The sequence below is a fragment of the Pithys albifrons genome, chromosome 18 (genome assembly GCF_047495875.1).
Source record: "Pithys albifrons albifrons isolate INPA30051 chromosome 18, PitAlb_v1, whole genome shotgun sequence".
NCBI lineage: Eukaryota > Metazoa > Chordata > Aves > Passeriformes > Thamnophilidae > Pithys > Pithys albifrons.
The window spans coordinates 547,940-575,755 of record NC_092475.1 but is presented as its reverse complement, the minus strand read 5'-3'; the positions used below and the strand labels follow the sequence as shown (position 1 = coordinate 575,755).

The following is a 27,816-nucleotide window of genomic DNA, read 5'->3' as shown; positions in this document are numbered from 1 at the left end:
GCAACGGAGCCCAGGGCTCGGCGCGTGCGCAGTAGCGACACCTCCGCGGGCTCAACGGAGAGCGCGTCTCGGGCTCGGCGCATGCGCAGTGCCGGCAGCGGCGCAGCAATCGCATCGCGAGGCCTTTTAAACAAGTTCTTATTTATTCACAATTCAGATAAAGCTGAAGGAAAGACCAAAGAAATACAAAGGACAACATTAAAATGAAAAGGAATTTCAGTGACTGAGGTGAGTCGCTACAGCCCGTGCTCGCCACACTTTTCTCAGCATTGCAGAGCCCCGGCCCGGCCCCCCCCGGGGCTGGGGCTGCTCCCGGGGAACCAAACCCGGACGGGGCAGCCCAGGAGCGCACAGGCCTTCGAGTTCTTCCCTTCTGCCTTAAAGCCACGTCGCTCTTGTACAGGATGGAATCTGCAATACAATCTCAAGAAGCATTTTTCGTTTTGTCTGAGCTCTGCTACATAAAAGTCAGTGTCAAACCTTCCATGTGACAAACCAGCTTCTGATCTTGCTTGTGGAGTACCTGCAGCTCAGAGCAGACTCACACTTGCAGCTTGGAGATATCCCTGGAGATACTGCAGTGCCTCTGCATTCAGGCTGGTGCTCAGCATGGACAGAACCTGCAGCACAGACAGACCAGAGGGCTCAGGGACACTCAGCATGCACAGAACCTGCAGCACAGACACAGCAGAGGGCTCAGGGACACTCAGCATGCACAGAACCTGCAGCACAGACACAGCTCAGGGCTCAGGGACACTCAGCAGGCACAGAACCTGCAGCACAGACACAGCTGAGGGCTCAGGGACACTCAGCATGCACAGAACCTGCAGCACAGACACAGCAGAGGGCTCAGGGACACTCAGCAGGCACAGAACCTGCAGCACAGACACAGCAGAGGGCTCAGGGACACTCAGCAGGCACAGAACCTGCAGCACAGACACAGCTGAGGGCTCAGGGACACTCAGCATGCACAGAACCTGCAGCACAGACAGACCAGAGGGCTCAGGGACACTCAGCATGCACAGAACCTGCAGCACAGACACAGCAGAGGGCTCAGGGACACTCAGCATGCACAGAACCTGCAGCACAGACACAGCTCAGGGCTCAGGGACACTCAGCAGGCACAGAACCTGCAGCACAGACACAGCTGAGGGCTCAGGGACACTCAGCATGCACAGAACCTGCAGCACAGACACAGCAGAGGGCTCAGGGACACTCAGCATGCACAGAACCTGCAGCACAGACACAGCTCAGGGCTCAGGGACACTCAGCAGGCACAGAACCTGCAGCACAGACACAGCAGAGGGCTCAGGGACACTCAGCAGGCACAGAACCTGCAGCACAGACACAGCAGAGGGCTCAGGGACACTCAGCATGCACAGAACCTGCAGCACAGACAGACCAGAGGGCTCAGGGACACTCAGCATGCACAGAACCTGCAGCACAGACACAGCAGAGGGCTCAGGGACACTCAGCATGCACAGAACCTGCAGCACAGACACAGCTCAGGGCTCAGGGACACTCAGCAGGCACAGAACCTGCAGCACAGACACAGCTGAGGGCTCAGGGACACTCAGCATGCACAGAACCTGCAGCACAGACACAGCAGAGGGCTCAGGGACACTCAGCAGGCACAGACAGAGCAGCACAGACACAGCTGAGGGCTCAGGGACACTCAGCAGGCACAGACAGAGCAGCACAGACACAGCTGAGGGCTCAGGGACACTCAGCATGCACAGAACCTGCAGCACAGACACAGCAGAGGGCTCAGGGACACTCAGCATGGACAGAACCTGCAGCACAGACACAGCAGAGGGCTCAGGGACACTCAGCATGCACAGAACCTGCAGCACAGACACAGCTGAGGGCTCAGGGACACTCAGCATGCACAGAACCTGCAGCACAGACACAGCAGAGGGCTCAGGGACACTCAGCAGGCACAGACAGAGCAGCACAGACACAGCTGAGGGCTCAGGGACACTCAGCAGGCACAGACAGAGCAGCACAGACACAGCAGAGGGCTCAGGGACACTCAGCATGCCCAGAACCTGCAGCACAGACACAGCTGAGGGCTCAGGGACACTCAGCAGGCACAGAACCTGCAGCACAGACACAGCTGAGGGCTCAGGGACACTCAGCAGGCACAGAACCTGCAGCACAGACACAGCTGAGGGCTCAGGGACACTCAGCATGGACAGAACCTGCAGCACAGACACAGCAGAGGGCTCAGGGACACTCAGCAGGCACAGACAGAGCAGCACAGACACAGCAGAGGGCTCAGGGACACTCAGCATGCACAGAACCTGCAGCACAGACACAGCAGAGGGCTCAGGGACACTCAGCATGCACAGAACCTGCAGCACAGACACAGCAGAGGGCTCAGGGACACTCAGCAGGCACAGAACCTGCAGCACAGACACAGCAGAGGGCTCAGGGACACTCAGCAGGCACAGAACCTGCAGCACAGACACAGCTGAGGGCTCAGGGACACTCAGCATGCACAGAACCTGCAGCACAGACACAGCAGAGGGCTCAGGGACACTCAGCATGGACAGACAGAGCAGCACAGACACAGCAGAGGGCTCAGGGACACTCAGCATGGACAGACAGAGCAGCACAGACACAGCTGAGGGCTCAGGGACACTCAGCATGCACAGAACCTGCAGCACAGACACAGCAGAGGGCTCAGGGACACTCAGCAGGCACAGACAGAGCAGCACAGACACAGCTGAGGGCTCAGGGACACTCAGCATGCACAGACAGAGCAGCACAGACACAGCTGAGGGCTCAGGGACACTCAGCATGCACAGAACCTGCAGCACAGACACAGCAGAGGGCTCAGGGACACTCAGCAGGCACAGACAGAGCAGCACAGACACAGCTGAGGGCTCAGGGACACTCAGCATGCACAGAACCTGCAGCACAGACACAGCAGAGGGCTCAGGGACACTCAGCATGCACAGAACCTGCAGCACAGACACAGCAGAGGGCTCAGGGACACTCAGCATGCACAGAACCTGCAGCACAGACACAGCAGAGGGCTCAGGGACACTCAGCCACTGCCATGGCTGAATGCAGCCCAGGGATGCAGAGCCCAAACCACCTACCCTGCCTGGGCACGCTGTGGACAGTTTGTGCAGAGACTGGGCCAGGTGGATCCTGGGATTGTTCACCATTTGCCCCACAGGATCATGTTCTTTCTTCCCAGCAAAGGCCAGCTGGGAGAATGCAGTCTGATAGCCTGGAGTATCTTCTATGTCAATGAAATGCTCCTCATCAGGGGTCGTGTCATCCTCAGGCAGCTCGAAGAGGCCAATGAGGGCCTGCAGCAAAGGAATCCTGGGGGGAGAGGGGAGGGGAACAGTGAACAGGTGAGGACAGCCTGTGCTTCACAAGAACGCTCAGATTACCTGGAACCCCTTTGCAGGGACTTGCTTAACTCCTGGCACTGTCCCTGTCCCAGGGAAGCTGCACTAGGACTGTGGGTCTGGGTCCTTTCCAGGCACAATGCAGCTGCTCATATTAACAGCATCAGCAATGCACTCATTTTTTAGCAGGTCAAATTGTTGTGATACAAACCCAAGAATAGCAATTCTTTTCCAGATTACAGTTTTTCTCAGCTCTGCCATTTGCTTTGAAAACAAACTTCCCTTTGTGCAGTGAAGGATGAAAAGGTATGAAAAGCCTCAAGCTCAGCCTCACCACAACAGTGGGCCTGAAGAAATGCCAAAGGAGTTTATTGGAGGGGCCTATTCTGGTGAAAGCTCCTACTTTCCAGACCTCCAACAGCATCACCAGCAGCCCTGAAGAAGTGTGGCACCTACCACAGCTTGGTGTACTCAGTGTCCATCATAGGGGGACATTCTGTTAAGATCTTTGTGATGCCAACAGCACAGATCTTCTTTTCAACTTGTCCAGACACTTTCTGGATTTCAGGAATTATAATTTTCTCCAAAACCATTCCAAACATCCTAGTATGACAGTTAGAGAAAATGTATTAGAACCATTTTCTGTGGTGACCAAAGAAAAGCAGAAACCACACAAAGCACCAGGAAACAGAGAACACAAGACAATTTGTTAAGGTGCTGCCCTCTTACATAGATGTTTACACATATAAACTTTTTACAAAGGATAAAAACCAGAGACAGCAATGATTCCCTTTTATGACCCGCTCAGGAGATCAGTAACTTGAACTATCCGTGAGGAACTGTGGGCAGAAAATCAGAAATGAACCCCAAAAGGAGAGGCACCCGGGCAGTCAGATTAGCGCCAAACCTCCTTTGCCATTTCAGCCAGAGAGACAACTCTTTCCTGCTTCAAAGGCAAAAACTGCACAGCAGCCTGAAATACAACCCAAGCCAACAGAACACACTCACTTTGGCTGAATGCTGTCAAATATCTCCTGCAGAGCTAAGGCCCCATATCTTATGCAATACAAATTAATGAAGACCAGAAAACCTGCAACAAGAAAAAGGATGAAGTCAAACTCCAGATGAAAACAAGAGAATTGCTTTAGAGTCAGCAGCAAAATGCATTCTAAGAAGGAGACAGAAAGGGCAATTAGCTGGAGATTAAATGGAGACACTTTCAGACAAGTAACGACATCACACACACCAGGAAAGGAGGAGAACTACACAAGTCCTTTAGTTCCATTCCCTCAGTTTTCATGGAGTGTCACCTGCTGTGGCCACTGCCCTTTATGCCCCCCTTGACTCCAGAGCATTTGGAGCAAGTCCCTGGAGCCACCAGAGTCCCACCCATGTACAGGATGCCTGATCTGTGCAACTGCACACTCTGAACCACTCGTGTCACACTGGAGCTTTTCAGAGCAAGGAACTTACTTTTGATAAATTTTGTTGTTTTGGAATTTTGAAGTCTTTGGAATAGCAGAATGAAGATCTGTTTCCTGTACTGGTCAACTGATTCACTGGAAATTTAAAAGAACAGTTATTCAGTTCACAGTGGGCTTTGACTGGTGCTGTCACTTTACAGAAAACACAGATAAAGTTGTTTTGCTCCTGAAGTGTTAACCTTTGGCATGACTGCACACTGCAGAACCAAAGCCCACAGAAGTCAGTTTTGAATGCAATCTGAGCTCATACTCACGGGGGCATATGCTCGATGATGCTGTTTAGCAGGTAGAAGCCTTGGTGATCATTGGCTTTAGAGGCAATCAGCTTCTGGAATACCCCCAACAATCCAGGCTGCAAGGAAAGCAAACATGAAGCTCTAGGCAACTGTTCTTCCTAAGTGGCCCAGCAGAAATTGGCTCTGACCATCGAAGACACGCACCAGTGCAAAAGCATCCCCAACCTAAACCAGGATTCTGATCCTGCAGTGCAGGACAAGGAAGACACGTTGTGGCTCCTTCTCTCTCACTCACTCCCTCACTCCCTCACTCCCTCACTCCCTCCCTCACTCACTCACTCACTCACTCACTCACTCACTCACTCACTCACTCACTCACTCACTCACTCACTCTCCTCAGGACTGCTCTGAACAGAACGCCTGAGTGTTCTGCTGGTCCACATGTTCCACAGGAAGCAAACAAGGTAAGAAAATTCTGGGAAACTTGCAGAAACCAAGTGCAGGAATTTTCCATCTGAGCTGACGAAGGCACAGGAGCCCAGGATTCACCTTATGCACAGGATGTGTGTATGTATGGCCAGGCTTCACGAATGAAGATTTGGGACGGGCTCTCCCCACGTGGGTGTGCCCTTCCAGTCCGGAGTGTTCAGGTGAGGCACAGCGTGTGCAGAACTGGCCTCACCCTTTGCTCCTGAGGTTCATCTGCCGCGGCCGAGCGAGCCTGGACGGTGAGAGTGAGGCCCTCGGGATTAGAACCTACAGCCCCCGGCATTGCCAGGAGCTCTCCCATCCAAGTACCAACGGGGCTGACCCTGCTCGGCTTCGGAGATGAGACGGGACCGGGTGTCAGGGCGGCATTTAACGGCTTCCACAGGACAGGAAAGCACCCACCAAGCTGCATGCAGAGTATCTGTCGGTGTGTGAGAGCACCCCAGTGCCAAGCCCAGCCCTGCCCCGGCACTCACGATCTTGTCGGCGGCGCTGCGGGCGATGGTGCCGGCGCCGCGCTCCAGGAACGCCTGCAGCAGCCGCACCAGCGGCGGGATGTTCCCCGCGCGCTCCCACAGCACCGGCTGCAGCAGGTGCGGGAACAGCGCCATGTACGACGACGGGATCTCGCTCTTGTGCATCTCCAGCAGCAGCGACATCACCTGGAACACGTATGGAATGAACTCTGCAAGACAAGGGAGGACATTCATTCACCACGCCCGGGAACCACAGAGCGATTCCAAGAAATAAAACACTGCACAAATCTATCACTTCCCAAATGGAATTGTTCCAAAACCTGGCTAGCACTGCATATATTCATATTGCATTTCCTCTACCTGTTAATGCTGCAGAACACAGAACACAAACTACTAGAAACAAGGCAATATAATTAAGTAGAATACTAAGAGGCTTTGGAACAGTGATAGCCAAATATTTTACAAACACAGATGGATTCAAAGGTAAGTGAATACTGTTGATATACCCTGTGGAGCACTCCAGCTGCTCTGGGACTGTGCAAGTGTTGTGCTCTGCCCCTCATGGCTGTGCTCTGCCCCCCATGGCAGTGCTCTGCCCCTCATGGCTGTGCTCTGCCCCCCATGGCTGTGCTCTGCCCCCCATGGCTGTGCTCTGCCCCCCATGGCTGTGCCACTGCAGCCTGCCCCGGAGTGCCGTGCTCTGCCCCCCATGGCCGTGCTCTGCCCCTCATGGCTGTGCTCTGCCCCCCATGGCTGTGCTCTGCCCCGCATGGCTGTGCTCTGCCCCGGAGTGCCGTGCTCTGCCCCCCATGGCCGTGCTCTGCCCCTCATGGCTGTGCTCTGCCCCCCATGGCTGTGCTCTGCCCCGCATGGCTGTGCTCTGCCCCGGAGTGCCGTGCTCTGCCCCCCATGGCCGTGCTCTGCCCCTCATGGCTGTGCTCTGCCCCTCATGGCTGTGCTCTGCCCCCCATGGCTGTGCTCTGCCCCGGAGTGCTGTGCTCTGCCCCCCATGGCTGTGCTCTGCCCCGCATGGCTGTGCTCTGCCCCGGAGTGCCGTGCTCTGCCCCCCATGGCCGTGCTCTGCCCCTCATGGCTGTGCTCTGCCCCCCATGGCTGTGCTCTGCCCCGCATGGCTGTGCTCTGCCCCTCATGGCCGTGCTCTGCCCCTCATGGCTGTGCTCTGCCCCCCATGGCTGTGCTCTGCCCCCCATGGCTGTGCCCTGCCCCCCATGGCTGTGCTCTGCCCCCCATGGCTGTGCCCTGCCCCTCATGGCTGTGCTCTGCCCTGGAGTGCCGTGCTCTGCCCCCCATGGCCGTGCTCTGCCCCCCATGGCTGTGCTCTGCCCCCCATGGCTGTGCCCTGCCCCTCATGGCTGTGCTCTGCCCTGGAGTGCTGTGCTCTGCCCCCCATGGCTGTGCTCTGCCCCCCATGGCTGTGCTCTGCCCTGGAGTGCTGTGCCACTGCAGCCTGCCCCGGAGTGCCGTGCTCTGCCCCCCATGGCTGTGCTCTGCCCCCCATGGCTGTGCTCTGCCCTGTATTCCTGTGCTCTGCCCCTCATGGCTGTGCTCTGCCCCCCATGGCTGTGCTCTGCCCCCCATGGCTGTGCTCTGCCCCCCATGGCTGTGCTCTGCCCCAGAGTGCCGTGCTCTGCCCCCCATGGCCGTGCTCTGCCCCCCATGGCTGTGCTCTGCCCCGGAGTGCCGTGCTCTGCCCCGGAGTGCCGTGCTCTGCCCCCCATGGCTGTGCTCTGCCCCCCATGGCTGTGCTCTGCCCCGGAGTGCCATGCTCTGCCCCACATGTCTGTGCTCTGCCCCCCATGGCTGTGCTCTGCCCCCCATGGCCGTGCTCTGCCCCCCATGGCTGTGCTCTGCCCCCCATGGCTGTGCTCTGCCCCGCATGGCTGTGCTCTGCCCCAGAGTGCTGTGCTCTGCCCCGCATGGCTGTGCTCTGCCCCGGAGTGCCGTGCTCTGCCCCGCATGGCTGTGCTCTGCCCCTCATGGCTGTGCTCTGCCCCTCATGGCTGTGCTCTGCCCCCCATGGCTGTGCTCTGCCCCCATGGCTGTGCTCTGCCCCGCATGGCTGTGCCACAGCCGTTGTCCTGGAGTGCTGTGCCCTGCCCCGGGGCAGCCCCGGCAGGGCAGGGCAGGGCAGGGCAGGGCAGGGCAGGGCAGGGCAGGGCAGGGCAGGGCAGGGCAGGGTGTGCCCTCACCCTGCACGTCGCTCTGCAGGATCTCAGTGAACACCAGGAACAAAGCCTCCTCGAAGCTGCCCACGGCCTCGGGGCTCGCCCTGCACGTGATCCGGATCGACAGGCAGATGGACTCGAACATGTAGTGGTTGAAGTGGGGTTTGCTGGGATTCTGGAACAAGTTACAAACACACAGATCAAACCACACTAAGCACTACACCACTTATTTTGCTAAATGTATTTTTCAGTTCAACTGAGATCTAAAGTACTATTTGAGTGTAAGGACATTTATAACTTCTTCATTAATAAGCTTGTGAAATTAATTCCACAGATAAAAAGCAAACACAAAAACTTCCAAGGCATAAAGGAGGGCATTTTATCAATATTTCAAAGACCTGTTTTTTAGAAGCTCCACATAAACCAGCAAACAGCTAAAATACCACAAGACAAAAACTGGAAAAAAATTCTCTCTCGGTCCCCCAAGTGTCCAGTCAATTCTGTATTGAACATTTCTTAAGTGCTGCAGCTGAGTTTAAACTATGCAGAGAAGCAGATTTTTGGACACCTGATGGTATCTCAGGAATTCCCTAATGTCAATGGTTAAGAATTAGCCTAGCCTGAGATTTTTACCCATCAAAAGCAGGAGGGTAATTTATTTAACTTAATCCCACATTTCAATGCCAATATTTAATATTTACTTCAGAAGTTTCATGGGAAAAGAATAAAGGAGTTATGAGAAAAACAGATTATTGTATTGGTGGCCTGTGAACAAACATTTACACCACCACAAACCAGCATTTTAGAAAGAGCTCATATTCTGCTTCTAAGTTGCACATGAAAGCAGAGAATGACTGGAAAGTGTCCTAAAAGGAAGGCAGGACCTCACTGGAAAGCTGTTCCAACTCCAGTTCAGTCAGAAAATCCTCAACCACTTACAGTATTCTAACAGAACATCAATACCAAGGTACACATAAGTCTTCAGCAAGACTGCTGTAAAACAAAAGGTGACCCTTTTGCTCTGTTTCTTTACCTTACTGACAGCCAGCAGTTTCTGTGTGAGCTGTGTGATGACAGAAGGGATGTATGGAATTATGGATTCCTGTAGCAGAGAAAAACTCCTCATGATGGCTGCAAGTAAATGGAAAGTATTATCTTCTGAAGGCAAAATACACTTCTGCCATCCATCTCGTGCCCAAATCCTTCACCTTTTACTGATAAATAGGATCTCAAGGAATTAGGTAGAGTAAGAAAGAGCACCTGCTGCAAGAAGAATCAACCTCCAGTCATGATGAAGGCTAAACCAAAGCCTCATTATTGCTGTTCTACAGACTGAACACAGAAGATTAAGCAACTGTGCAAAGCCCATTACTTGTCCTGGGCGAGTCTCAGACCTCAGCACCCTGTTAGCCATGGCCAGACCCCTCAGGTCTCCTCCTGGCACTGCTCAGGTAGCTCTCCTTACTACAGGGACTGCCATTTGAGAGATAATTGGCCACAATAACATTCTGTTTAGTGCTTCTCTTTGGTACCATGAGTTCAGAGCCAGGTGAGTGATGCAGCCAGGTGAGCACCTGCAGGCTGCCTGCACCTCTCCAGTGTCTGCATCCATTGGCTTTTGCAAATAAAAATGTCTGGAGCCTGTAACTGTAAGCCCTTACCTCAAGTTAACCAGGTTATTCTTACATTGCAGAAATCCCAAGGCATTTACCTTTCATAATGTATTCATTTTCAGAGGAGCCAGGAAGTGTCAGTGCTTTGAAAAGGTTTGTTAACAGCACTTCCACAAATGGTGCCATTTCTGCAGCTGTGATGCTGTGAAGGGAAACACAGCCTGTTAGTGATGAAAGTCACAAACTGCAGGCCTTTTACAGTACTGCAATGCTACTAAATGAAAGGTATTTCCCAGCCCTAATGCACAACACCCACACAGCAGTGACTTGATTTCTGCTCAGAAACTTACAGGGTCGTGTTATTTGTCCCCCTCATGGTGAACAGCCTTTCCAGAGCGTGGGCTGCATACGTGTGCACCACAACACTCTCTGCCTGGAGATGATTGATTAGGAGAGGGATAGACACCAGCAGCTGCTCCTTCGGTACCTACAAAGACACACCAACAAATTGCACAAGTTAAGAAACACAGATGGTGCAGCAGCAGAGCACAGCTGAGCCCCTCAGCGACACACAGAGCCTGGCACAGGCAGCCACCCTGGCAGGCCCCTCCAGGGCTGCATCCCACCTGACTGACAACCAGGAGGTGCCCGTTTCTCTCACCACTCAGGTACTTCCCTGAGCACCAGCCGTGCATGTGACTGACAGCAAGTGCAGCTGTTCCTAATGTGTATTTCCCTTACCATTTTACTTTGTCTTAACAGGCAATTAAAGATTATCAAGCTTTAAAAAATACAATCATGGACACCTTTTAAGAACTGAATAAAGGTAATCCAAAATTCAGAAACAGTCAGTGAAATCATGGACACCTTTTAAGAACTGAATAAAGGTAATCCAAAATTCAGAAACAGTCAGTGTATTTCCTTACTGCATCTCACAAGGCAGAAAGGGTAAAGGACAAAGTAGCTGTGCTCTGTAGCAGCCACTGCACTGACAGGAGCAGTCAAGCACATTTGGACTAACAGGGACTTCCAAAAGTCCGAGTGAGTCACAGAACTGAGCAGCTCAGACACTGAGTGTTCCCACAGCACATGGAGAGCATACAGGCTACATGTTAACTGGATATTTGTAACACTATCACTTACTTTCTAAACTAAAAATTCAGCACCAAGTGTTACATATGACTATCAAACACCTGTTGAATTAACATATGGCCAAGTGTGTGATAAATTAGCATGGCAAGCATAAAGTAACAAACTACAATATGTGTTTAACATAAAAGAAAAACTTACTTGGTTTCTAAAAATCATGATATATTTGATACCATCTGCTTTCAGCACAGGGAATTCATTCACTGAAAGAGAAAACCATGGAAACTTTGTTGATATTTTTCATACAAATGTGATTACCAAACATATACTATATATGACATCAAGTCATCATTTTCCCCTTCAAAGATAACACAGGACAATGTTTTTCTGCATTGCTTAGTTCCTGCATTTCTGTACAGGCACTGTTAGAGTATCAGTTTTAGGTACCAATCACACCCCATCACCATTCAGAGTAAGGTCCAACTCCTTCAGATGAAATTTCCCCTCCTGGCCCCAGGTTTAAAAGCCTCCAATTACAATTACACATTTTCAGACAACTCACTATGCTTCAAACATAGTAAGAAAATTGCTGAAGCATAAAATAAACTATGTGGCTTTAATCTAGACATCTATAACCTCACCAACAGGGGCTGACAGAGGCCACAACTCAGCCTTTGGTATTTTAACTTCTCAGGGTTTTGTAGGGCACAGAAGTTTGCCATAAGGTCTCAAATACAGACATCACATTACTTTGACTCACCAGGTTTCAGCCCGTAGCTGACAGGACCCATGTGTGCCCCTGTCCTGAAGCTGCAGATGGCAGGGCTGGGGGGTAACCCCCTGCAGCAGCTCCCTCCTTGCTGGCCAAACAAATGTGCCTGACTGACCCTGTGCCAAGTGTTACAGCCTCTGCCTCCAAGATTATGCTGGCACAGGAGTGCTTGAGGCTTCAGGAACACTGGCAACGTTCTGACCCATCACACAAATGCCATATCAAAATTAACTTACCACTAGCAGACTTTAAATCAGGCTGAATGTGATTCACAAAGAATTCTGTCAGATTTACAAGTTCATTGGCTTGTGTTATTCCATGCTGGCAAAACAAAAACAAACCAACTCTGGTTTTAGCTGCTGACATCCAGATAATTTTCTTACTCCTTTTTATGTGCTTTTAGTAAAAGGAATCTAAAGCATGCATGGACAGGATGGGCTTGGTGAAACTGTATCTTTTGAGAGCTACATTTCGGCTGTAGCACTACTGAGGTCCAAAGTTACCAGTTCTGGGTTGAGGAATGATACTGTGTAACAGTAATCAGCAACCAAAATTTCAGATCAACAATATCATCATCTTAGTAATTTGATACTTTTTTGTGATAGGCTTTTTAAAAAGGGAACGTTTAGGACTCATAGTGCAATTCTGCCTTCTCGAAGGTCAGTTGACACCAAATTACTGACTGGGATAGGAATATAATGGACAGCTTTTAATTCTTCAGCATCCACTACTGCACAGAGTTACTGTCACTCTGAAGCAGCTTAAAATGAATTGCAGCCTTCCTCTACAGAGTGCAGACAGAGTACCATGAACAGAATGCTAAAGTACCTTCTGTGTTTGAGCTTTGGATGCCAAAGATGTGACAAGGTAAATGGCTGCATCTTTGTGCTTCCAGTTCACAGATGGATTCTTTGCATATTCTTGCAGCATAGAATTGACATATCCAGAGAAGATCCCTGTCACAGGCCCTTCAAAGAATTTGCACAAGCCTCTGACTAGATCACACGCTGCTCTGCGCCGGGTGTCAATGTCTGCGTGAGAACCAAAGACTCTTTGCACGGAAGGCACACACATAATAATCCAAATATTAACAGATTAATATTAACAGCTCCTCCAGCGACAGCCACAGCCCAGAGCTGTCCTGCAGAGCCAGCAGTGGCTCCCAGGGCCAGGGCCTGGCCTGGCTGCAGGGCACAGCCTGAGGCCATCCCTGTCCCCAGCACTGCCCACGGCTGGCTGCTGGGCCCCACTGTGCTCCCTGTGACCCCAGAGCCCCACTGTGCTCCCTGTGACCCCAGAGCCCCACTGTGCTCCCTGTGACCCCAGAGCCCCACTCTGCTCCCTCCCTGGGCACCCCAGAGCCCCACTGTGCTCCCTGTGCACCCCAGAGCCCCCCTGTGCTCCCCGGGCACCCCAGAGCCCCACTGTGCTCCCTGTGCACCCCAGAGCCCCACTGTGCTCCCCGGGCACCCCAGAGCCCCACTGTGCTCCCTGTGACCCCAGAGCCCCACTGTGCTCCCTGTGACCCCAGAGCCCCCCTGTGCTCCCTGTGACCCCAGAGCCCCACTGTGCTCCCCGGGCACCCCAGAGCCCCACTGTGCTCCCTGTGACCCCAGAGCCCCCCTGTGCTCCCTGTGACCCCAGAGCCCCACTGTGCTCCCCGGGCACCCCAGAGCCCCACTGTGCTCCCTGTGACCCCAGAGCCCCACTGTGCTCCCTGTGCACCCCAGAGCCCCACTGTGCTCCCTGTGACCCCAGAGCCCCACTCTGCTCCCTGTGACCCCAGAGCCCCCCTGTGCTCCCTGTGACCCCAGAGCCCCCCTGTGCTCCCTGTGACCCCAGAGCCCCACTCTGCTCCCTCCCTGGGCACCCCAGAGCCCCACTGTGCTCCCTGTGACCCCAGAGCCCCACTGTGCTCCCTCCCTGTGACCCCAGAGCCCCACTGTGCTCCCTGTGCACCCAGAGCCCCCCTGTGCTCCCTGTGACCCCAGAGCCCCACTGTGCTCCCTGTGACCCCAGAGCCCCCCTGTGCTCCCTGTGCACCCAGAGCCCCCCTGTGCTCCCTGTGACCCCAGAGCCCCCCTGTGCTCCCTGTGACCCCAGAGCCCCCCTGTGCTCCCTGTGACCCCAGAGCCCCACTGTGCTCCCTGTGACCCCAGAGCCCCACTGTGCTCCCTGTGCACCCCAGAGCCCCACTGTGCTCCCTGTGCACCCCAGAGCCCCACTGTGCTCCCTCCCTGTGACCCCAGAGCCCCACTGTGCTCCCTGTGCACCCCAGAGCCCCCCTGTGCTCCCTGTGACCCCAGAGCCCCACTGTGCTCCCTCCCTGTGACCCCAGAGCCCCACTGTGCTCCCTCCCTGTGACCCCAGAGCCCCACTGTGCTCCCTGTGACCCCAGAGCCCCACTGTGCTCCCTCCCTGTGACCCCAGAGCCCCACTGTGCTCCCTGTGCACCCCAGAGCCCCACTGTGCTCCCTGTGACCCCAGAGCCCCACTGTGCTCCCTCCCTGTGACCCCAGAGCCCCACTGTGCTCCCTGTGACCCCAGAGCCCCACTGTGCTCCCTCCCTGTGACCCCAGAGCCCCACTGTGCTCCCTGTGCACCCCAGAGCCCCACTGTGCTCCCTCCCTGTGACCCCAGAGCCCCCCTGTGCTCCCTGTGACCCCAGAGCCCCCCTGTGCTCCCTGTGCACCCCAGAGCCCCACTGTGCTCCCTGTGACCCCAGAGCCCCACTGTGCTCCCTGTGACCCCAGAGCCCCCCTGTGCTCCCTGTGCACCCCAGAGCCCCACTGTGCTCCCTGTGACCCCAGAGCCCCACTGTGCTCCCTGTGACCCCAGAGCCCCACTGTGCTCCCTCCCTGGGCACCCCAGAGCCCCACTGTGCTCCCTCCCTGGGCACCCCAGAGCCCCACTGTGCTCCCTGTGACCCCAGAGCCCCACTGTGCTCCCTCCCTGGGCACCCCAGAGCCCCACTGTGCTCCCTGTGCACCCCAGAGCCCCACTGTGCTCCCTGTGACCCCAGAGCCCCACTGTGCTCCCCAGAGCCCCACTGTGCTCCCTCCCTGGGCACCCCAGAGCCCCACTGTGCTCCCTGTGCACCCCAGAGCCCCACTCTGCTTCCTCCCTGGGCACCCCAGAGCCCCACTGTGCTCCCTCCCTGGGCACCCCAGAGCCCCACTGTGCTCCCTGTGACCCCAGAGCCCCACTGTGCTCCCTCCCTGGGCACCCCAGAGCCCCACTGTGCTCCCTCCCTGGGCACCCCAGAGCCCCAGCTCACAGCACAGACTGCTGCATTCAGACACAGCCTCTCCATGGCACTTCAAACTCTGCACAGAGGAACTAACTAGACAACTGTGGCTACTGTTCAGCACTGGCTTACAGGCTGCACTTGCTGAAATGAGAATGTCTGCAGTGCACAGGACATGCCAAGCCAACTAAGCACAGCTCAGAACAAAGGCACTGTGATAGGCATATCGTGACAGCAGACCCAATAGACTGGATAAAATCTCTTGGGGGGGTTGGTGTGCAGAAACCTTCTCAATTTCAAAATGAAGTTATAAAGGCTTCAGTAAATTGCTTCAGCTCTTTAGAGCTAAGTATGCTGAGTATAAATCAGTGGATTACCAGATCCTTCCAAATCCCTTCTTATATATTCTTCAGAGTTATCTTCAAATGCTTCTTCATCAGCCGCTGCAAATACAAACCACACACATGCATGTGAGGCCTCCAGTTTTTATGTGAAAAGGTGTATCATTATCAACTTGCTAGTTTTTCCAAGGACTGTTCTATACCAGCAGTAGAAACTAATGAGAAATATCCAGCCAGACCAGCTTGCTTAGCTTGCTCCTGTCCCACAAACTGTCCTTTCAGACTCATGAGCCAATGTATTGATTAAAAAAACAAACCAAACCAAACCAAACAAACCCCTCTAAGACATATTCAACACTGGGTGTATTTAAAGAGGTTTCCAGAGCAATAGACATAAGAAAGAGAAGCTCCTTATCACTGCAATACATCTTGACCACATTTTAAATACCAGGATCAATATGAGCCCTGGAGAACTGGACATTACAATCTGTTAGGGCTGATATTCCTGCCTATTTAGGCTCCTTGAATTATTCTGATACTCACTTTAAGCATGGGAATTCACTGGTGGCACATGACCCAGACTTCCTACACTGGGACTTCAACATGAAAAGTCAAGTATATTTATACAATTCTACAAAGCCCACAGGTCCACAATCTGCTGCAGAGACTTGGGTTTCAATCTAGCTCTAAAGTACCAAAGAGGGAATCCTCAATTCCTGCAGAACAACTTGTCACTGTCATTAGATTTTTGCTGTGTTTTCAAAACCTTCAGTCCCACGAATTTACCTCTAAATTCCATATTGGGAACAATAACTTTCTCACAGATGCTTGTCAGTGTATTCTGGTCTTCAAACAGGTGCTTGTAATGTGGTCTCTCACAAACTGAGGCCAGAAACTGGATTGCATTACTGACCAGCTGCAGCACCACAAACAGAACACAAAGCTTTAGCACGACTGATCAATCCATAACTCATTATCAAACTCAACAAGATCAGTTTATAACAACTCACCAAGTCATATTTCACCTCCTGGCCTGTCGTGACTAACAGGTTCCAGATGGCTGTCACAAAACGTGGCAGGTAGGGCTGGAATTCTTCATCATACTTTTGAGCATATAAAGCAGCATTATCACAGATTTGTGACTTCAGGAGCTCCAGTAATCCAGCTTCCTCTTCATCCTCACATAAAATAACACCAAGAACTTAAACATCCAAACTTCAACACTAATTAATACATGAAGAGTATCCACATATTTAAAGGAAATATTTACACCACGATTTTATCGTGTTCAAACGAGAGAAAGAATTCCCTCTCAAGTCCCTAGAGTTCCTGTGCTTTGCTGATCTGTACTGCAACTGCTCTTCAAGTTATGAATCATACCTACATTTCAAATCAAGGTATTATGCACTTTAAAACATTCAGACCCAGTAATGTACATGGAATTACTTTACAAATGTAATAGGAAGACAATGACACAAGGCATTAAAAAACATGCTTAGAAGACATCGTATCATGAGACTTTAAACTGAATAGTTGTAGCAGTTCCCTCCCCTTCCCCAGATCAGCACAGATGCTTTTGGAACCACAGAGTGAATTGGGAAGTTGAGCTGGAACCTAAAACCATCCCAATCAAACACCAGCCCAGCTCTGTCTGCCCCCCTCAGCTTCAGCCAGTCTGTGCTGGGGGCACACACAGGGAGGAGCAGCAAGGCCCCCTTCAGCAGCAGGGCAACCAGAGCACAGGATACCCTTCATGTGCCTCCCATGTGCTGTCAAGCCATTTACAGACTTATTTTGGCTCCATCAAGTGGCAAACTATTGTGCTGTTATCTGGAAGATTTTAGCACTTAAAATGCAGAAAGCACTCACAAAAACAATCTGAGCTTTGATGAGCTGGTAACATTCCCCAGTGGCATTACTAATTCTTAATCAGACAAAGACAGCAAATACTGAAGTACTCAAGGCTGTCCTGTCCTCTGTGTGCAGCTGTTCCCAGTTCTTCAGGATACCCTGTTTTCCAGAACACAGTGCAGGAACCAGCTGAGGCACAGCACAGCTGAGCACTGTGCTGTCAGTGCTCAGTCACTTCAGCAAAGGCCCTGGAAAGGATCTACCACTGACGAGTATTTGTCATTTGATTTCTGGGCACAGTTGGGCACACCTGTAACTGACATACAGCTTCAACAACCAGTCCTCAAATTCCTCAGACAACAGAGCAACTTCTCTTAAACCCCATGTCATGACAGTCATTCTACTCCTCTGTTTGCCCAACCAAGAAGACACTGTGCTGTTCAGAGTTAGACACAAGTTCTCATCAACCCTCTCCCCTACACAGAGGCAAACCAGGAGGTCTGTGCAGTACTTACATCAGTCTGCAAGAGTTTATTATCTAAAGTTAAAAGACTATGAAAATTTGTCATCCATGTTTCCATGTTATCTTCAAAAAACTCTGGAAGATCCTGTGAAGGAAAAGCATAAATCTCCATTTTAGTTTCTGACTGCACTGCTTAGATAACACCCCTACACTGTAAGCAGTGCACCCACCTCAGCACCTACTGAGGGACAACCACCTGAGGAACACAATCTTCAAGATGAAACACCACCCCCTTGTCATCCCAGATGAAACCCTCCTGGCAAATGCTCTGGAATACAGTTATTTCCAAATGAACTATTAGCTTGCACCCTAAACAGGTCACATTTTTATAACAGATGAACCTTATTGCCTCTTACTCTGACCAAGAGAGCACAAGTCCCTTTTAACTCCAGATTACTCCTTTGCCCACTGTGGAAATACAGCCCAAGGAATCCAGGCATGATCCCACTTCATAGACTCATGTTCATGTTGAGACACCAAACAGATGTCACCAGCAAAGGAACTTTTTGCCATTTTCCACATAGCACACTTATCACTGTCTGAAGTTTAGCCCTGATTCCAAACCCAAACACCCCACACTGCTCCCAGAATTCCCTGTTCCAGCTCCATGGCAGGGCTGCTGTCAGCACAGACATGTTTACAAAGGAGCACTGTGGGTACAGACACATTTGCCCCCTGCCTCTCCCAGGTTGTGGTCAGAGCCTGTGCAACACTTCCCTGCAGTGACACCTGCTCAGACTCTCTCTTGGGCTTAGACAGGGCCAAGCTAAGGTGCTAATTAACCCCAGCCTTCCTGTGCCTGTACTCCAGTGCTGTGCACTGTTGGCTGTTATTTTTACCATGAAGCTCGGGCTCAAAGGCTGCCTCCTATGAATTCTGTAACAGGGGCATAACAGCTTCATCAGATCAAAGCAAAACTGTTGAAAGAACAAAGAGATTCACCTGGAAATTCAAACTGTAGAACAGCTTTGCAATCAGAATGAGAGAAGAAAAGAGCACCTTCAGTGCACTGACATCATTTGCATGTGTGCTGCAAAGTTCAATGGTTGCCTAGAAAAAGATGCAGGATCCAGTCAAGTACAAACATCAACAAGTCCATCAACAAAAGATTCTGAAAAATGTCTTTTTTGGTTGGTTGGTTGGTTGGGTTTTTTTTAACCAGAAAATATTTTTCCTCCTCCTATTGATCCTGTTAGGTCTGACTTCTTGGCTGTAGCTTGAACTTCATTAACAGCTTCAAAACAACTATTCTTGAGTTTTAATTTTACAGCCATCCACAACAAGCAATTCACAACATTAGACTTGTTTTAGAAATGATTCAACAAGAAATACCTTGAAGAGATTTGTTAAGGGTAAAGCAAAGGCATCGAGAACAAGTTTGATCTCTGTCCATAATTCATTTGACTTAAATTCATGGCGGTACCTGGCAAGTGAAACACATGAAAAACTGAATTTAAATTGCACATCTATTGCCAAAGTAATATATTACCAAATTAACTTAGAGAGAATTATTTTTTGTGCTAAACTTTGAAACAAACAGTGCCAAGTAAACAAGAACTAAACAACACAGTTCAAAACCATGCAAGGGGTACAATTTGATAACCACTTAAAGACATTACATAGAAGTCACAACTGTAGAGTCTGCAAACCTCCAAAATCAAGTCCAACAGTACAACAGGAGAGCTGAGCAGACTCTCCCAAAGCACCCCCAGCCCCTGCCCAGCACCTTTTGAACAAGGAGTGGGCGGTGCGCAGGACGCCGTTGATGACGTGGAAGTCGCCGCTCTGGAAGCGATTCACCATCTCCGTCAGCAGGTCCGGCCACTTCTGAGGGAAGTCCTCCCGCCCGATGATGCTGATGGCATCGCTCAGCTGCAAGGGAGAGGTGGCTGTCACGGGGCAGAGCAGCACCCCAGCACAGCACAGGGCACTGAGGATCAGTGTGCTCATAGCACAGCACAGGGCACTGAGGATCTGTGTGCTTATAGCACAGCACAGGGCACTGAGGATCAGTGTGCTCATAGCACAGGGCACTGAGTGTCGGTGTGCTCATAGCACAGCACAGGGCACTGAGTGTCGGTGTGCTTATAGCACAGCACAGGGCACTGAGGATCAGTGTGCTCATAGCACAGCACAGGGCACTGAGTGTCGGTGTGCTCATAGCACAGGGCACTGAGTGTCGGTGTGCTCATAGCACAGCACAGGGCACTGAGTGTCGGTGTGCTCATAGCACAGCACAGGGCACTGAGTGTCGGTGTGCTCATAGCACAGCACAGGGCACTGAGTGTCCGTGTGCTCATAGCACAGCACAGGGCACTGAGGATCAGTGTGCTCATAGCACAGCACAGGGCACTGAGTGTCAGTGTGCTCATAGCACAGCACAGGGCACTGAGGATCAGTGTGCTCATAGCACAGCACAGGGCACTGAGTGTCGGTGTGCTCATAGCACAGGGCACTGAGTGTCGGTGTGCTCATAGCACAGCACAGGGCACTGAGTGTCGGTGTGCTCATAGCACAGCACAGGGCACTGAGGATCAGTGTGCTCATAGCACAGCACAGGGCACTGAGTGTCGGTGTGCTCATAGCACAGGGCACTGAGTGTCGGTGTGCTCATACTCAGCACAGGGCACTGAGTGTCGGTGTGCTCATAGCACAGCACAGGGCACTGAGTGTCGGTGTGCTCATAGCACAGGGCACTGAGGATCAGTGTGCTCATAGCACAGCACAGGGCACTGAGTGTCGGTGTGCTCATAGCACAGCACAGGGCACTGAGTGTCAGTGTGCTCATAGCACAGCACAGGGCACTGAGTGTCAGTGTGCTCATACTCAGCACAGCACAGGGCACTGAGTGTCGGTGTGCTCATAGCACAGCACAGGGCACTGAGTGTTGGTGTGCTCATACTCAGCACAGGGCACTGAGGATCAGTGTGCTCATAGCACAGCACAGGGCACTGAGTGTCGGTGTGCTCATAGCACAGCACAGGGCACTGAGTGTCGGTGTGCTCATAGCACAGCACAGGGCACTGAGTATCAATGTGCTCATAGCACAGCACAGGGCACTGAGTGTCGGTGTGCTCATAGCACAGCACAGGGCACTGAGGATCAGTGTGCTTATAGCACAGCACAGGGCACTGAGTGTCGGTGTGCTCATAGCACAGCACAGGGCACTGAGTGTTGGTGTGCTCATAGCACAGGGCACTGAGGATCAGTGTGCTCATAGCACAGCACAGGGCACTGAGTGTTGGTGTGCTCATAGCACAGCACAGGGCACTGAGTGTCCGTGTGCTCATAGCACAGCACAGGGCACTGAGTGTTGATGTGCTCATAGCACAGGGCACTGAGTGTCGTGTGCTCATAGCACAGGGCACTGAGTGTCGGTGTGCTCATACTCAGCACAGGGCACTGAGTGTCGGTGTGCTCATAGCACAGCACAGGGCACTGAGTGTCGGTGTGCTCATACTCAGCACAGGGCACTGAGTGTCGGTGTGCTCATAGCACAGCACAGGGCACTGAGTGTCGGTGTGCTCATAGCACAGCACAGGGCACTGAGTATCAATGTGCTCATAGCACAGCACAGGGCACTGAGTGTCGGTGTGCTCATAGCACAGCACAGGGCACTGAGGATCAGTGTGCTTATAGCACAGCACAGGGCACTGAGGATCTGTGTGCTTATAGCACTGCACAGGGCACTGAGGATCTGTGTGCTTATAGCACAGGGCACTGAGTGTCGGTGTGCTCATAGCACAGCACAGGGCACTGAGTGTCAGTGTGCTCATAGCACAGCACAGGGCACTGAGTGTCAGTGTGCTCATAGCACAGCACAGGGCACTGAGTGTCGGTGTGCTCATAGCACAGCACAGGGCACTGAGTGTCGGTGTGCTCATACTCAGCACAGGGCACTGAGTGTCAGTGTGCTCATAGCACAGCACAGGGCACTGAGTGTCAGTGTGCTCATAGCACAGCACAGGGCACTGAGTGTCGGTGTGCTCATACTCAGCACAGGGCACTGAGTGTCGGTGTGCTCATAGCACAGCACAGGGCACTGAGTGTCGGTGTGCTCATACTCAGCACAGGGCACTGAGTGTCGGTGTGCTCATACTCAGCACAGGGCACTGAGTGTCGGTGTGCTCATAGCACAGCACAGGGCACTGAGTGTCGGTGTGCTCATAGCACAGCACAGGGCACTGAGTGTCGGTGTGCTCATAGCACAGCACAGGGCACTGAGGATCTGTGTGCTCATAGCACAGCACAGGGCACTGAGTGTCGGTGTGCTCATAGCACAGCACAGGGCACTGAGTGTCAGTGTGCTCATACTCAGCACAGGGCACTGAGTGTCGGTGTGCTCATACTCAGCACAGGGCACTGAGTGTCGGTGTGCTCATAGCACAGGGCACTGAGTGTCGGTGTGCTCATAGCACAGGGCACTGAGGATCAGTGTGCTTATAGCACAGCACAGGGCACTGAGTGTCGGTGTGCTCATAGCACAGCACAGGGCACTGAGTGTCGGTGTGCTCATACTCAGCACAGGGCACTGAGGATCAGTGTGCTCATACTCAGCACAGCACAGGGCACTGCAGCTGCTGCAAACACCCCACAAAATGCTGCCCATGCTTGGCAGAGTCCAAACCCATCGGGTTCAGTAGCTACTACTTTTCACCACAAATACAGAAATCTCACTGTAAGTTCAATGTGTACACACAGTCCCACTTTCCAGGACTACTGTTTAACTGTCTAGTGTTAGAACTTAGCTGTAAGATTATACAGGAATTATTTTTTAAATATTCAAGTAGGTAGATGTAGCTGTAGCAGTATAATCCAAGTTACTTAGATCAGCATGAGCTCACTGGTAAGGGATCTGAGCTCTGCCCATAACCACAGCCTCTAGACATGCTTAAAATATTCCCAGAGTCTCATGGATATAACCAGGAATTGATACATTACCTGCTTTTGAATTTGTTCTGGGCTGCTAAGCATCAAGGGCACTATGTTGGCTTTAATGGCTATCCTGTCTGATTCACATATTTTGTTTGGTTCATCCTCAACCTAAAATGAAAACAACAATTAAGTCATGGGCATATCAATATACTCTAGGCAATGAGTGATGATCAGCACTTCAGAAACCAACTGCTTATACTGCTTCATGTAACTCTGAGGTTGCTGAAGAACCTGAGAACCAGAACTGCCTGCAACAAATCTGGAACAGCAGCACCTGAGAAAAGCAGACAGAAATTGGGTCTCTCTGTAAACTTTGAAGTAGTTTTGTCCAGCTGTCCTAGGCAAGCTCCAAGCAGGGAGGCAGGACCCACCGCTGGGCATTCCCATGGGTGAGGCCAGAGGGGGCGGAGGGATCATCAACAGCAAGTCCTCCTACGGAGTTACTGACGAGGCTTTTCACAGACACAAAAGGCAGCAGACTATGGATTCTGTGCAGACTTCAAAGATTATTTTAACCCAGCAAACTCTTCCCCAGCTCCAGCAGTGCCCTGTACATCTGCCTCTCCAGGCCTGAACAAAATGAAGCCCTTGAATAGGCAAAATCCTTTCAGTTCCCTGAGCTTTGGATCAGTGAAGTTCAAGGCTGTGGAATTAAACCCCGTGACTGAGGCAAGCCAGGCCTACGGCTGCATTCTGTGGCCAGACAGCTGCTCCTGAAACAAAAGCCTCCATTTCAAACAAAACAACATGCTTGAAGCCCAGAGCAATGGGAACAGCCCCTGGGATGCACTCCCTGCACAGCACCTCCACCTACTTCAAAACAAAATGCCATTCTGAACTACACCAGCAATCCATGAAAAGAAGCCACTCACAACTTTTTCTGTAACAGAACATTATTTCTACTCACAATACAGCAGAGAAGATGCAATCTGGGAGAAATACTGAGAACACAGTGTCACAGAAACAAAGTTCTAGAAATATTCTAGCTCCTCCCTAGTCAGTGACACTCTGCCTTTGCTCCCTGGGTGATGTCTGGCCTTTCCCAGAGCACAGACACACACACTGCTCAGGGGCACTGCAGTGTCTCCTGTACCTTCACAGCATCATCAGGTCTTAGCACAGCCACTCACTGGGATACCTACAATTCTCCAGTTCCTTTTAATATAGTTCTTGAACGTTACAGATGCACAGACTTTGATGACATTCTCCTGGGATTTCTCCAGCAGCGTTAAGAGTAACAAGGGATAGTTCTGGCTTCCTTCCACTGATTCCAGGAACTTCTCAGCTGCAAGGGAACAGAAAGGGGTCAGCAAAAGCTGCTGTGTGTGATGGGAGTGCCACAGTTCCTCAAACGTGTGTATAAATCAAACAGAAACATTTCCAGAGCCTCACAGGAAGGGGCCTGTCTGAAGGCAGTGCAGCTTCTCTGCTGCTGAGCCCTTCCACACTCCTGCCACCCCCAGCTCAGCTCCCAGCAGCACAGGCAAATATTGCCTGCTCACCACGTGCAAAAGCCATAACCAAGAGAAGTGAATCTTGGCTTATTGTGAACAGCAGCACTGCTTTAAATAACAAGTTAAAAAAATAGGAATACCAAAAAATAAAATGACAAAATGACACATTTTTGGGGGAGGTTGATTTAAAAGGACTCTAAAAACTTCTGCAAAGAGGTTACTGCATAAACATCCACTGAAGTTGGCTACACAGAGAGAGAAGAGCCAAAAAGAAACTGAACATTTTTGGGGTCACTCATGAGAATCACTTACCAGGACGCCTTATAGCAGGATCTGGATCCAGTGTTTTCTTTAGATACTCAGTTAAAGTTTGTAGATTGGCATCACTCAGCTCCATTTTGGCAGCACCTGAAACCCACAAGACTTTTGTTACAAACAGAGATCAGAAAATCTGTCCTAAAGCTACACAGGTAAAAGCAGAGCCGACAGAAGCCACACAGCAGCTCTTGTTGATGGCACCTCAGCAGCAGGGCCCCAGCCAGTGAAGAGCCACTGTGCTCCAGGCACAGCCCCCATCCCACCATCCCACTGTGCTCCAGGCACAGCCCCCATCCCACCATCCCACTGCTCCAGGAACAGCCCCCATCCCACCATCCCACTGCTCCAGGCACAGCCCCCATCCCACTGCTCCAGGCACAGCCCCCATCCCACTGCTCCAGGAACAGCCCCCATCCCACCATCCCACTGCTCCAGGAACAGCCCCCATCCATCCCACTGCTCCAGGCACAGCCCCCATCCCACCATCCCACTGCTCCAGGCACAGCCCCCATCCCACCATCCCACTGCTCCAGGAACAGCCCCCATCCCACCATCCCACTGCTCCAGGCACAGCCCCCATCCATCCCACTGTGCTCCAGGCACAGCCCCCATCCCACCATCCATGCCACTGTGCTCCAGGCACAGCCCCCATCCATCCCACTGCTCCAGGCACAGCCCCCATCCCACCATCCCACTGCTCCAGGCACAGCCCCCATCCCACCATCCCACTGCTCCAGGCACAGCCCCCATCCCACCATCCATGCCACTGTGCTCCAGGCACAGCCCCCATCCCACCATCCCACTGCTCCAGGAACAGCCCCCATCCATCCCACTGCTCCAGGCACAGCCCCCATCCCACCATCCCACTGCTCCAGGCACAGCCCCCATCCCACCATCCCACTGCTCCAGGAACAGCCCCCATCCATCCCACTGCTCCAGGAACAGCCCCCATCCCACCATCCCACTGCTCCAGGCACAGCCCCCATCCCACCATCCCACTGCTCCAGGCACAGCCCCCATCCCACCATCCCACTGCTCCAGGCACAGCCCCCATCCATCCCACTGCTCCAGGCACAGCCCCCATCCCACTGCTCCAGGAACAGCCCCCATCCCACTGCTCCAGGCACAGCCCCCATCCCACCATCCCACTGCTCCAGGCACAGCCCCCATCCCACCATCCCACTGCTCCAGGAACAGCCCCCATCCCACTGCTCCAGGCACAGCCCCCATCCCACCATCCCACTGTGCTCCAGGCACAGCCCCCATCCCACTGCTCCAGGAACAGCCCCCATCCCACTGCTCCAGGCACAGCCCCCATCCCACCATCCCACTGCTCCAGGCACAGCCCCCATCCCACTGCTCCAGGCACAGCCCCCATCCCACTGCTCCAGGCACAGCCCCCATCCCACTGCTCCAGGCACAGCCCCCATCCCACTGCTCCAGGCACAGCCCCCATCCCACTGCTCCAGGCACAGCCCCCATCCCACTGCTCCAGGCACAGCCCCCATCCCACTGCTCCAGGCACAGGTGGTGCTGCTGTGTGTGTGAGGGACCCCAGAGGCCGGAGGAGGCTCCCCCAGCCAGCAAACATGAACCAGGTACAGCCAAAGCATCATCTCTTGCCCATTCAGGTCAACAGGAGTTTGGTTTGGCTTTTGAGAACTGCTGTCAGCCCCAGAAATCTGCTCCTGCCCTACATAATTGTAAGTAAAACAATTTGAAGTGTACTGAAAATTTGAGGCTTTCTAAAAAATCAAATATTATCAAAGAAAAAGTCTCAAAAGAAAAATACTTTTTTCTAATGAGACAAAAGGCAGTGCAAAGCCAGAGGGTTTGCAGCCCCTGTAAAGTCAGTTCAGGCTCGGGTGGAAGCCAATTCAAGGGCATTCCTTATTACAGAATAACTCTGTGCAGTAAGTCCATGGTGCTCCTCTCCAGTAATCCTCCCACGCACAGTCTCATACATACCACAGTGATACACTCACTTCACAGCTTTAATTAGAATAATTAAAATTACAGTAACTCCACAACAGCAAGTTGTGCTTCCACGGAGCTGCTGTTGCTGCCCCTCCTCCTGCCACAGGTCCCTCTGCAAACGTTAAGGAGGAAGCAAAGATTCCCAGCTTTAATTGGGGTTTCTAGTGAGTAAGATCGACTGAAATTCACCTGTCCCACTCTGGAGCTGGTTTATGCCGATTATCAGTGCAATAAACACTGTTTTCTTCAGGCACACTTGCAAAGGCAGTGAGCTTTAGAGACAGGTTTTCAGTCAACTATGGCACTTAAAGAATTTAAAAAGACAGCAACAGTGTCCTCTTGAATTACATGGATAAGAGATCCCAATATATTTCGCACGAAGTAAACATTCCCCTCGAGCGTTCTGCCTCCTGTTTCCCTTCCCTCGTGGGGCTGACTTGTCCATAGTCTGGCTCACCAATCGATACCCACCAATATATTCTGGCCCGTTCCCCACGGGCGCTTTTCCCTTCTCTTGCTCTAGCTCTCAGTGTTTGTTTGCCCCCGCCAAGCACACCGGTGGCCCTTCAGCGGCAGCGACACAGGGCTCGTTCCGCCGTGCCATGTGCCCGCGGGGAAGGCCTCGGAGAGCGCACAGACCGCGCTCCGCGGGCCAAGCACGGCCCCGGCGGGGAACGCACCCGAGCGCGGCCCGGGAGGGGCTCCCCGGGCCCGTTCACGAGCCGGGCTGTTCCCGGCCCAGCTCCCACGGGACACGGCGAACCGGCCGCTTCGGGGATGCCAAAACAGGGCCAGCAGCGGCGGGACAGGCCGGGCCCTGTGGGGGCAGCGGGGCCGGGCCAGGCCGGGCCGGGACGTGCGGGGCGGTCCCCGCGCTCCCCTCCCCCTCCCGCCACCGCCGACTGGCAGCGGCCGCAGCCAATGAGCGGCGCGGGCGGCGCGGCCGCAGCCAATGGCGAGGCGCGGAGGGCGGGCGGAAGGCCCGGTCGGTGCGCTGCGCCTGAGGCCGCGCCGTGGGCCCAGCGCCGAGCGGGGCGCGGGGTTGGCGCGGGGTTCACGGGGGGTCCCTCCACTCCCGGCCCCTGTCCCGGTTCCAGCCCCGGACCCTGTCCCAGCCCCGGCCCGGCCCGGCCTCACCTGGCGCTCCGCGGCGGCTCCGAGCGCGCGGCCTGCGCTGCACATTCAAACCGCGGGGCGCGGCCGCGCCTCACCCTCACCGTCACCGCAGCGCGCGGGGCGGGCACCGCGCCGGCCCCGGCCAATCAGCGCCGCCAAACCGCCCCGTGCGCCGCCTCCCGACCAATCAGCGCCTGCGGCCGCCCCCGCGCACGGCGCTCCGGCCAATCAGCGCCTACGGCCGCCCCCGCGCACCACCCCAGCCAATCCGCGACGCGCTCCCAACGCGCCGGCCAATGGCGCCGCACCTCCCACAAGGCCCCGCGGCGCCGACATGGGCC

At 53.2% G+C, this 27,816-nt stretch overlaps 1 protein-coding gene across 3 annotated transcripts; it reads right to left on the bottom strand.

The window, feature by feature from the left end:
* Positions 1-120: 120 nt before the first annotated feature.
* On the bottom strand, positions 121-27,808 carry CSE1L (chromosome segregation 1 like). 3 transcript variants are annotated; one of them, XM_071572904.1, is made up of 25 exons: positions 27,784-27,808; positions 24,377-24,472; positions 23,753-23,895; positions 22,617-22,718; positions 19,402-19,547; positions 19,008-19,098; positions 18,618-18,725; positions 17,668-17,760; positions 16,312-16,479; positions 16,088-16,217; positions 15,338-15,403; positions 12,542-12,744; positions 11,950-12,034; positions 11,143-11,204; positions 10,203-10,339; positions 9,951-10,054; positions 9,273-9,370; positions 8,264-8,414; positions 6,054-6,262; positions 5,107-5,204; positions 4,842-4,927; positions 4,377-4,458; positions 3,825-3,971; positions 3,108-3,339; positions 121-620 (listed from the first exon to the last, which is right to left on the bottom strand). In XM_071572904.1, exons 2-25 carry the CDS (start codon positions 24,459-24,461, stop codon positions 531-533), a joined length of 2,916 nt encoding a protein of 971 aa, XP_071429005.1. In that variant the 5' UTR covers positions 24,462-24,472; positions 27,784-27,808; the 3' UTR covers positions 121-530. The 3 variants fall into 3 exon arrangements, with proteins under 3 accessions (XP_071429005.1, XP_071429006.1, XP_071429007.1); XM_071572905.1 differs by lacking the exon at positions 27,784-27,808 and adding an exon at positions 27,497-27,606; XM_071572906.1 differs by lacking the exon at positions 27,784-27,808 and adding an exon at positions 26,831-26,903.
* Between the last annotated feature and the right edge of the window lie 8 nt (positions 27,809-27,816).

Coding starts and splice junctions, on each gene's coding strand:
- CSE1L (XM_071572904.1), bottom strand. CDS start 24,461: ATGGAGCTGAGTGATGCCAATCTACAAACTTTAACTGAGTATCTAAAG. Junction 18,726..19,007: donor CCTTAACAAATCTCTTCAAG/GTATTTCTTGTT, acceptor ATCTTTTTCTAG/GCAACCATTGAACTTTGCAG. Junction 3,340..3,824: donor ACTGAGTACACCAAGCTGTG/GTAGGTGCCACA, acceptor CTCTCCCCCCAG/GATTCCTTTGCTGCAGGCCC.